We start from the raw sequence: 12,203 nt of genomic DNA, 5'->3' as shown, positions 1-12,203 counted from the left end.
CAATTATTATTTTTCAATTTCAAAAATTTCATCTGTATCAGTCGATAACTTATCCGAGAAACAGGTGATCGGCGCGCCTGTTAGTTTCCCTTCTTGGTCTTGACGCAGACACTCTGGGTCTCACTTGGTCTTGACGCAGACACTCTGGGCCTCAGGAAAACAAAAAATCGCTATCCTAATTATCTAGGATAATGATCGGTCCTTAATAAAAGTATGCCAAATTTCGAGTTCATCCGACGTTTTGAAGGGAGTCAAAATCATGTTCAAGGATTCCGTTACATACTAACATACGTATGAAGCTACGACATGCCCTTCTTCAAACGAGGCTTGCGGAGAGTACTTAATGGTAGGCAGCGGCTTGGCTTTGCCCCTGGCATTGCTGACGTCCATAAGCGACGGTGATCACTTACCATCAGGTGGGCCGTATGCTCGTCTGCCTACAAAGGCAATAAACAAAAAAAGCTACTAAAACTGTATTAAAAATAGAATCTTACCGCACCTTGTTCTCGTTCTGATTTATACTGTGTCTTCTGAGTACGCATTGTTTAAAGGCGATTCCATTTTCATCTTGCCGCATACACAAACCAAACATATAGTAATAAAGCCAATTCATAGACGAAATTTTAAGTCGTTGAATAATAGCGACAACCTTCTCTTTCCCACTAGCGTATTTTAAACATAACCCAATACCCATATCCTATTTCTACCTGTTTACCTTTATCTTTCGTAGTGTGTATCTACTGCATTTAGAATTATAGTTTATGTTGAAATGACATTATAGTGAAGGTACTAGAAGAAGTAATGAAAATAAACGCATTTTGAAGCCGTCGTGGCCTAAAGGATAAGACGTCCGGTGCATTCGTATCGAGCGATGCAACGGTGTTCGAATCCCGCAGGCGGGTACCAATTTTTTTAATGAAATACGTACTTAACACATGTGCATGATTGACTTCCGCGGTGAAGGAATAACATCCGGTAATAAAAAACAAACCCGTAAAATTATAATTTGCATAATTACTTGTGGTAGGACCTCTTGTGAGTCCGCATGGTACCAACACCCCGCGTATTTCTGCCGTGAAGCAGCAATGCGTTTCGGTTTGAAGGGCGGGGCAGCCGTTGCAACTATACTGAGACCTTAGATCACATATCTCAAGGTGGGTGGCGGCATTTATGTTGTAGATGTCTATGGGTTCTGGTAACCACTTAACATCAGGTGGGCCGTGAGCTCGTCCACCCACTTAAGCAATTACAAAAAAAGACTTATAACATGGTGTATTGTGAGCGAAAATAAAAAATAAAACTTAAATATTTCAATGCGAATACCGCTCTATTCCAATCCTAGTCGTTCGATTTCGGATTATTTTATAGCAGACTGCATCCGGGCATCCGTCGAAAGACTTGTTTAAACTTTAAATTTATTTAAAAAACACACGGACGCAACTTTGCATCTGATATCGAAATCGTTTTTAAAAGTAAATTAAGTACATTTATTTCTTTTTTAATTCAATACATCAGTTAAATAATTAAAAATAGTTTAACTTATCCGATCGATAGCATAGTGATACGCCACTATACAACGGTATGTATCATCAAACCACACGATGACAACTAGAATTTTTTATTGCCCTTGTAGGCAGATACGGTCCACATGATGGTGAGTGGTTACCGTCGACTGTGGATGTCAGCAATGCCAGGGTGAGAGCTAAGCCACTGCCTACCAAAACTCTATAGATCAAGACTTCATAATTTTCAGTTGATTCTGTATTGCTTTATTTGTAACACTAGTAAAATCTTTGGGTATGTGCTCACTACAAGCTATATCGCTTTTTCTTCCATTTTTTCCGACTACCGCCTTTTTTATTATCTCTCGTCCCCCCTATTGCTCCCACCAACAGTGTTGCCATATGGCGATCCGAAAATTGTCTAATTTTAACATGATAAATTTTATAGTATAGTTATTTTAAACAAATCTTACACTATGAACGAATACTTTGAATACTTTGAATACCGGCTTTGGAATGAGCTCCCCTCCACGGTGTTTTCCGAGCGCTATGACATGTCCTTCTTCAAACGAGGCTTGCGGAGAGTACCTTATGGTAGGCAGCGGCTTGGCTCTGCCCCTGGCATTGCTGACATCCATGAGCGACGGTGGCCACTTACCATCAGGTGGGCCGTATGCTCGTCTGACTACAAAGGCAATAAAAAAAATACTATAGTGATTAATTAGTAGTGGCAGCTGCGAAAAACTTGGAACGACCCGTACCTTGTAAACTTCAGACAGACTATTATTATATCAGACTTACTGAGATGATAATGTCATTGCATGGCTTTGCATATTGCTGATTTCTTTTATCTTACTCACGGGGCTATAATCCACTATAATGTTAAATTAGTTAATGTATTCAAAACAAAACTTTATCACTACATAGTATAAAACAAAGTCGCTTTCTCTGTCCCTATATCCCTATGTATACTTAAATCTTTAAAACTACGCAACGGATTTTGATACAGTTTTTTTTAATAGATAGAGTGATTGAAGAGGAAGGTTGATATGTATAATAACATCCATTAAATAGTGGAGAAATCAATAATAAATTACAGTTTCCGAAGCGAAGTGAGGGCAGGTTGCTAGTTCATATATAAATGCTCCAGTAACCACTTAACACCAGGTGGGCTGTGAGCTCGTCCACACATCTAAGCAATAAATAAAATAAATGGCTGGTCCTGTGCTAGACTCATTTACTAGATTCGTGCGATGCCAACTGATAATTTGATAAAATTTAAATAAACTCATCTGAAAATTTGTATATAATATTTAAAAGGCATGCTGTTGCCAAATCTGATATTTGCCATATGCCTTGTTTTCTGTTCGTCTTCAAACAGATGTAAATTAATTAATTATTATCAAACGGTATGATAGCATAATTTATGTCGTAATAAAATTTCTATCATAATTAGTAAATTTAAGGGATTCACATTGCTGATAGAATTAGTGACTATAGTCATTTCGCATAAACCACCAACCACTCCATTAGTTTTCTGTTCCGACATTCAAAGCACGCTTGCGCGGAACGGTCATTACTCGCCGGACAATTCTATCAAATAATTGATTCAACTATTGGTAACATCACCATATTATCTTCTAGCTACACCAGAAGCTAATTTGCATTAAACTGGTTTTTGAACGATTTCCTGAATTCGAGATGGAAATCTTAATAGTTTATGTAACGGCAGATGTTTGTTACTTCAAACAAGACCTATGTATATAAAAAGTTCACGAGGTCAAGTCGAGCTTGGATTCCCTCTTGAAATACAGACCAGAGAATAACAAATACTTTCAGAGCCTAGGTGGAAGAATCTTACACATTGCACATTAGTAATAGCCACTGTTTATTTGGCTCTACTACCACATTCCACCAAAATAGTCATTGAGATAACACCATTGTATTTTACATATGTATTTTCTCCTTTATACTATCTTTTCAGTTGTTCACGATTCTTAGAAATAAATTATATACATTTTACTTTACTGGTGGTAGGACCTCCTGTGAGTCCGCACGGGTAGGTACCACCGCCCTGCCTATTTCCCCCGTGATTCAGTATGCGGTTTGAAGGGTGGGACAGCCGTTGTAACTATAATTGAGACCTTAGAACTTATATCTCAAGGTGGGAGGCGCATTTACGTTTGTAGATGTCTATGGACTCCAGCAACTATTTAACACCAGGTGGGCTGTGAGCTAGTCCGCCCATCTAAGCAATAAAAAAATAGTAATAATAGTCGAGCAGTCGCCAATAAAAAAGTACAAAATTAATTAATCGTTTCAATTTTGTATATTACTAGCTGTACCCGTCCGCTTTGCTGGGCATTTAAAATTAACATTATAATTTCTCACTCCCACAAAGATACTCATCATTAACGCCCCCGCAACTGGTGTAGGGAGTCCAACACTCCATATAAATATTAGCCTATCCAGTACATGTATTTTCTACATGGATACCAAGTTTCAAGTCAATCGCATGCATGGTTCAGTAGTTATAACGGAACATCCGTAAAAACCACTGTAGATTTATATATTAGTATAGATTACAGTATCTGATAATTTTAAATGGTATTTTCGATTAACAAAATCGTCTTTGTTCCAGTTTAATTTCGTGGGGAAACTTTTGGGGCCCAAAGGAAACTCTTTGAAGAGACTTCAGGAAGACACAATGTGCAAGATGGCGGTGTTGGGTAGAGGATCAATGAAAGACAGACAAAAGGTATGCACCACTTAGTTTTTTCTTCCGCGTAGTATCCTTCTTGATGGGAGGGTTAAATTACTGGGTCTGGAGATCGGTCTATCCCCAGGAGACTATTGGGTCAAAACCGGTGTGAAAGGGAGAACGTCGTCATTTTCTTCTAAGGCTTTACAGATCGTCAATTCTGCGCATGTAGGGACCATAAACAGAATTCTGGAGTTTTTGTACTTAAAGAGACAGCATGTTCAGACAGAGAACGCGGTAAAGTCATTAATGACGTCATAACTCCTGTATGCCATCATTCGTAAATCTGGTATTCGCTTCTATAGGAGGAGGAGCTTCGTGTCTCCGGAGATCCGAAGTTCGCGCATTTATCAGACGAACTCCACGTTGAGATCAGTGCGTTCGCGACACCAGCCGAAGCCCACGCCAGGATCGCGTATGCTTTGGCCGAGCTACGAAGATTTTTGGTACCCGTGAGTATTTAACGAACACATTTTATGAGTTTGTATTTTTTATTGTGTAAGTTTAATGTCGCGTTTATTGTTATTATAATATTACCGACTCCTTGGACGACGATCTCTATCTCTATGTCTTTCTCTCCCTCTCTCCCTCTCTCCCTCTCTCCCTCTCTCCCTCTCTCCCTCTCTCCCTCTCTCCCTCTCTCCCCCTCCCTCCTTAGTCGGTCTCTTTCTGAAGGTCGTGTCTAGCTTGAAGCGTCGATCACCTGGTGCACAATGCCTTTCCACATCTTCATTGAAGACATGGAGAGATATGGTTTGAAAAAGCGTCGAATAAGAGATATTAAAACGTAAAAGTATTTTAAGTTACGATACATATTCTCGAAACCGAAAGAAAGATCGATACGAAATATATCGTTACGCTCACAAAGTAATCTCTTATTGGCACGACGGAGCGAAGTCATCAAAAACTTGAAAATCAATCTCGCACGAGCGGGCCATGTATAATGAAACTATCGTAAAATCCTCCACCTGGCTCACTCGTAAATTCGAAGGGTTACGACAATACGTAATCAGTGTCTTCTGCTATCATAAATTTTCCAATTTGTATTCTATTATACGACGTACTACATGCCATGTCTAAAAGTATTATTTATGCTTGGAATAAATGAGCCCATAGACATCTACAACGTAAATGCACCACCCACCTTGAGATATAAGTTGTAAGGTCTCAAGTATAGTTACAACGGCTGCCCCACGCTTCAAACCGAAACACATTACTGCTTCACGGCGGAAATAGGCAGGGTGGTTGTACCTACCCGTGCGGACTTACAAGAGGTCCTACCACCAGTAAAACCTACCACCTACCACCAGAGCATGCTATAGCAGATTAGTTCGATTTGGTCACTGTTGTTTAAATGACATTATGTTACCTTTATTAAGCCTTTATTTATAAAATCAAACATAAAAAGCATTCCTTTACCAATTTTAGATAAATTCATTAGATTATTTTTTTATTTCGCTAATTAACTATCAGACTTGGGGGAATCTTCTGAAACCACAAATTATGCCCATTTCAATTTCAATTAATTCAATATATTCAAATTTCGTTAATTCAATATACAAGCTCATAACCTTGAAAGGAATTTTCGAAAAACAAAAGAATGAATTATTATATTTAATTTTGAAGGCATTTCGATATCAAAATACGTATTTTCAGCTGCATTATGTCTTCTAGCTCTACTCTACTCTACTCTACTCCAGGATGCTTGAAGGTGAAGACAGTAGTAATAAGATCTTCAGAAACCTATTCTTCAAATTTCCCCGTACCGCCATTTCCACTTAAAGTCAGGTCACATATATTTCCCGAACACACTGTTTGTTACACACGGTCCTGAATACACAACATTAATATATTCAGTATTATTCGAAGTAAAATTACGATCGAGTCGTTGTGAGTTTACCGTTTGCTACAAACTCAGCGAAACTCGATCATAAAACACTTTCACTGGTGGTAGGACCTCTTGTGAGTCCGCACGGGTAGGTACCACCGCCCTGCCTATTTCTGCCGTGAAACAGTAATGCGTTTCGGATTGAAGGATGGGGTAGCCGTTGTTACTATACTGAGACCTTAGAACTTATATCTCAAGGTGGGTGGCGCATTTACGTTGTAGATGTCTATGGGCTCCAGTAACCACTTAACATCAGGTGGGCTGTGAGCTCGTCCACCCATCTAAGCAATAAAAAAAAAAATACATTATGTACGAGTATATTATCTTAGAATTTACACCCTACAACCAAAAGAGACTTAAATTATATTAAAAACTAGCTGACCCGGCCGACTTCGTAGTGCCTCAATCGATAAATAAAAAACCCAAACTTTTGTATAAAATAAACTTAAAACAAACAATAGGAATCGGTCCGATGGTCCGACACATCAAAGGAAAAACAAAATTGTTATTCTTATTTAATTCCGAGCATTTTCATATTTATCTTACCTTTTAAACCTTCTCTGGACTTCCACAAATAATTCAAGACCAAAATTAGGCAAATCGGTTCAGCCGTTCTCGAGTTTTAGCGAGACTCGTTCAGCAATTCATTTTTATATATGTAATATAATATTAATACGTGAAGCAAAAACTTTGTATCCCTTTTTACGAAAATTGCGCGGATGGAGGAGTATGAAATTTTCCACACTTATCTATACTTCTATACTAATATTATAAAGAGGAAAGATTTGTTTGTTTGTTTGTTTCGAATAGGCTCCGAAACTACTGGACCGATTTGAAAAATTCTTTTTCCATTAGAAGCCGACATTGTCCCTGATGAACATAGGCTACTTTCTTTTTTTTTTTTTTCTTTTTTTTTTTTGGTTTTATGTTTGTTTTAATGTTCCCGAATCGAAGCGAGGGCGGGTCGCTAGTAGAGAATATAGAGAAGAAGTGCACAATGCTAATATTTTTTTTAAAATAATGCATAAAAGATACATTAAATCAATAAAGAAAACATTACACCCACTACATACCATGTATTTGACGCACACACGCGCATGCACACTATTTATTGTCAAACTTTTGTTCTTGACGTATGTTGTCAAATTGAGAATAGTTTAAATATTGTTTGTCTTGATTCATATTTTTTTATAGTGTAGTCTTGGCGAAATTTGTGATTATAGAACTATAAAATACAATCATAATAGTGTACAAACTTACAATTCCAATTAATTATAGTCGAAATTCGACTACTGCGGGACCTCTAGTATGTATAGAGATATGAATAGTTTCACAACGAACTAGTCGAAATTAAATTCGATAATAAACTTATGCGAAGACGACATGAAAATTTTAAATTAAAACATTAAAAAAATATGAATTCAAATGGTAACCCAGCTTATTATTAAGGCTAGTAAAAGTGACATTGATATAGCGGACACAATATGTTTGGAAGTCGTCGAGGCTTAAAGGATAAGGACGTCCGGTGCATTCGTATCGATCGATGCACCGGTGTTCGAATCCCGCAGGCGGGTACCAATCTTTCTAATGAAATACGTACTTTTATCAAACGTTCACGATTACCTTCCACGATGAAGGAATAACATCGTGTGATAAAAATGAAACCCGCAAAATTATAATTTGCGTGATTACTGGTGGTAGGACCGTAGAACCTCTTGTGAGTCCGCACGGGTAAGTACTACCGCCCTGCCTATTTCTGCCGTGAAGCCGTTTAGGTTTAAAGGGTGGGGCAGCCGTTGTAAATGTAAAAACGGAGACTTGGAACTCATGTCTCAAGGTGGATACTGGAATTCACATTGTTGATATCTGTGGACTGTAATAAGGACTTAACACCAGGTGGACTGTGAGCTAGTTCACTTATCTTAGCTATAAATAAATAAAACGGTTGAAAAATCTGTTCTTTGTTTAGAGCTATCGCGTGTAGCGTCCTCTTAAAGCGGAGGTCAAAAGGGAAACGGTAACCACTTACCACCACGAGGGTCTTAAGATTCAAAGCGGTAAACCTAGTGCAATTCTGAAAACTGAGCACAAGAAATATCCACTACCTAGAATAACAATGTCCTCGAAATTAATTAATTGCCTACGCACTAACAGGGCTGTCAAAAACTATTAGCGAGAAAGTTGTTTTTTTTATACATTGAAAAAAATGTGTGGTATCGTGGGACACCGGATAGGAACGAAGTACCTTATTATAAAAATATTAATTTTAAGTTCTATTCGAGGTAAAAAGAAAATAGAACTGGAGGTTTCGCAACAACCCACGGTCATTCGGTAATGTGCGAACGTATTATGGTACACTTCATTCACGGTTATTTGCATAGGAGTTAGTGTGTTGCGCAAACGAACGCTCTGAGATCGTGGTCAATGAATGAAAAAAAAAAATGTTATTTTTTATACGTTATCACAAAGTTTAGTCGTACACTGTGTGCATTACTAATAAAAATCTTACGTTACGGACGTTTATTCCCGGTTAGGGTACCCCTCCGCATCGTCCCATAAGGAACTTTGTTTTAAAACTTCGTTCCAAAAAAACAACAAAAAATACGTTGAAAATTCTATTAAAACACTTTTGTTCGTATAACCCAAAATTTTTATTGCTTCTTCTTGGTATTCAGAGAATTTTCATATTAGTTCGTCTTTGATGGCAGCATCCTTATTTTCGTTTCCAAATTTTATCCCGCCACTAATTGCTGTCCTTACGTAAATGATCCGGGGCCTTTTAAATAAAGCTGACTCAACCCTACGATGGGCTACGCGTACCCATAAAATATGACAAAGAGCATTACTAACGGTACAATTTATGATCTGAAATAATTTTATTTGACATCGCCAGAGATTATTTCAACGGAATATAAATGATCGGAATAGATTTTGGGAGAGTGATTCGTACTTTTGAATTTACGCGATATTAATTTAATTAACGTTATTAGTATGAAATGGAAACGGAATTAAACCTTTACAAATTATGATTTGCGTAATAACAATAAACAATTGAGACACGGATCTCGAGGGACAAGGAGAGGAAAAACATTGAGGTTGTAACTTCTATGACTTCGCATAAGTTATAACGACAATTAATTAACGTTTGGTTCTTAAGCTTGGAGACAGAAGATCGCATATCTATCAAACTTATATTTTTTTTAAATCGTGTTTTATTCTAACACTGCTCTTTTACTGTTGGTAGGACCTCTTATGAGTCCGCACATGTAGGTACCACCACCCTGCCTATTTCTGCCGTGAAGCGTTTCGGTTTGAAGGGTGGGGCAGCCGTTGTAACTATACTGAGACCTTAGAACTCATATCTCAAGTTGGGTGACGCATCTACGTCGTAAATGTCTATGGGCTCGGACAACCACTTAACGCCAGGTGGACCGTGAACTCGTTCATCCATCTACACAATAAACAAATAAATAATAATTATCAAAAATTATATTTCTATAACTATATCTTCACCGGTAGGTGAGCTCACGGGCTCAACTTGAGAGAATTGCTAACACTAGCCCTAGCAAGAGCAGTGCTTCGTTGAATCTACTACCTAATCGAAATCGCGACCCACTGAGAAGATCCGGCGAGAGACTCTGTGTGTTAAACTTCATCAATGAACATTTATGATTTAAAAATTAGAGTGAACTAATTCTGTTATGCCACTCACGTCATCGCCTCAACGTCATGCTACAATTTATCCTTATTTACGACTCTAAATACTTCTTTGTATAAACGGAATAAACAAGATATTCGACAAACACTAAAAGTACTTTTAATCTTGAAGAAACGACAGAAGCACGTAGATGTTTGCGACAAGTCGCTTCCATAATTCAAAACTTTATCTTGACTCTTCAAGTGAATATTACCTAGTCTGATTTATGCATTTGTTTTTTTTCATCTGTTAAAACTAACTAGAGGTCCCCCAGTAGTCGAAATTCGACTATAATTGGAATTGTAAGTTTGTACACTATTATGATTGTATTTTATACTTCAATAATCACAAATTTCGTCAAGGCTACACTATAAAAAATATTAATAAAGACAAACAATATTTAATATATTCTCAATTTGACCACAGATGTCAAAAACAAAAGTTTGACAATAAATAGTATGCATACGTGTGTGCGTCAAATACATGATATGTGTAATGTTTTCTTTATTGATTTAATGTATCTTTTATGCATTATTTAAAAAAATATTAGCATTGGGCACCTCTTCTATATTCTATATTCTCTCTCTATATTCTCTATAAGTGTGGAAAATTTCATACTCCTCCGTCCGCGCAATTTTCGTAATAAGGAATACAAAGTTTTTGCTTCACGTATAAATCTATACTAATATTATAAAGAGGAAAGATTTGTTTGTTTGTTTGTTTCGAATAGGCTCCGAAACTACTGGACGGATTTGAAAAATTCTTTTTCCATTAGAAGCCGACATTGTCCCTGATGAACATAGGCTACTTTTTTTAATTTCTTTTTTATTAATTTTTTTGGTTTCATGTGTGTTTTAATGTTTCCGAAGCGAAGCGAGGGCGGGTCGCTAGTATATAGATAAATGGAAAGATCAAAATTGTTTAATTAGATTAACTACGAAAATTGCATATTGTTCGTGCTACATATTTAGAGATCGCTTGCAGATAATTAATTCTTTACCTAATAGGTTGGGGGAAAAGTCTTTTCGCATTATAGTATGCATGAACTTGTAATAAAATCACTTTGGCTATACTATTTGTATCTGGCTGGTTTGATTGTCGCGTTATTGTGATCAGAAGCCCCAAAATTTCTATAGCAATGGGATCATGTCCCCACCTACAAGATGGCAAAAAGCTATCGAACAAAATGGTACCTACATACTTTAGTTAAATGTAAATAAACTTTATTAAAAAATGTTATGAATTTTCTTAAGAAATGCGAAGAAACTTTTTCCCCGACCTATTATAAAGTTGTTTTACAATGCTGGCCATGTAAAAGATAATATATGTATCGCTGGCAATAAATCCTAAATTTCAATTGAGAATTTTATTATTTTATAAAATATCGATATTTATCTTCAAATTAACTAATTTGTTTATCGATTTGTATTTTTGTTATCATTACATTTGTAACTTTTTCATCAATATAGACGCGATGACAATAGTAGTAATTATGGAACAGGAGTTCCTATGCGGTAACAGTACCGGACAAACGACACACAACATTTTTTTTTTATTATTGCTTAGATGGGTGGACGAGCTCACAGCCCACCTGATATTAAGTGGTTACTGGAGCCCATAGACATCTACAACGTAAATGCGTCACCCACCTTGAGATATAAGTTCTAAGGTCTCAGTACAGTTACAACGGCTACCCCACCCTTCATACCGAAACGCATTACTGCTTCACGGCAGAAATAGGCGGGGCGGTGGTACCTACCCGTGCGGACTCACAAGAGGTCCTACCACCAGTAATTACGCAAATTATAATTTTGCGGGTTTGATTTTTATTACACGATGTTATTCCTTCACCGTGGAAGTCAATCGTGAACAATTGTTAAGTACGTATTTCATTAGAAAAATTGGTACCCGCTTGCGGGATTGGAACATCGGTACATCGCTAGATCCGAATGCACCGGACGTCTTATCCTTTAGGCCACGACGGCTTCATTAATGACGTGTGCGAAGTGAGCACTACACACGAACGCAGGACTTGTTAATACATCGATATTTTCATTGGTGTGGTCTAATTGAGGTATCGACTTATGTCTAAAGCTTAGCGGCTGCACGTACGCTACAATTTACTGGTGGTAGAACCTCTTGTGGTTACCACCACCCTGCCTATTTCTGCCGTGAAGCAGTAATGCGTTTCGGTTTGAAGGGCAGGGCAGCCGTTGTAACTATACTTGAGACCTTAGAACTTTTATCTCAAGATGGGTGGCGCATTTACATTGTGGATGTCTATGGGCTCCAGTAACCACTTAACACCAGGTGTGTACAGGCTGTGATCTCGTCCACCCATCAAAGCAATAAAAA

General features: G+C 37.5%; 1 protein-coding gene across 8 annotated transcripts in view; it reads left to right on the top strand.

Annotated features, from left to right (window-relative positions):
- Positions 1-12,203, top strand: part of LOC114247861 (uncharacterized) — a 276,472-nt gene that overhangs the window by 241,763 nt on the left and 22,506 nt on the right. For all 8 annotated transcript variants that reach the window (XR_016324746.1, XR_003624908.2, XM_028180937.2 and 5 more), the window contains 2 exons: positions 4,144-4,260; positions 4,569-4,715. Coding sequence is in view for 6 of the 8 variants with exons in the window: in XM_028180937.2 (XP_028036738.1) it covers positions 4,144-4,260; positions 4,569-4,715 (264 nt within the window). In the remaining 2 variants the exon portion in view is untranslated. The remainder of the gene's footprint in view (positions 1-4,143; positions 4,261-4,568; positions 4,716-12,203) is intronic.

Source organism: Bombyx mandarina, chromosome 20, assembly GCF_030267445.1.
Source record: "Bombyx mandarina strain Sakado chromosome 20, ASM3026744v2".
Taxonomy (NCBI): Eukaryota; Metazoa; Arthropoda; class Insecta; order Lepidoptera; family Bombycidae; genus Bombyx; species Bombyx mandarina.
The sequence above is the reverse complement of the archived record's forward strand: the minus strand, read 5'-3'. Positions and strand labels throughout refer to the sequence as shown.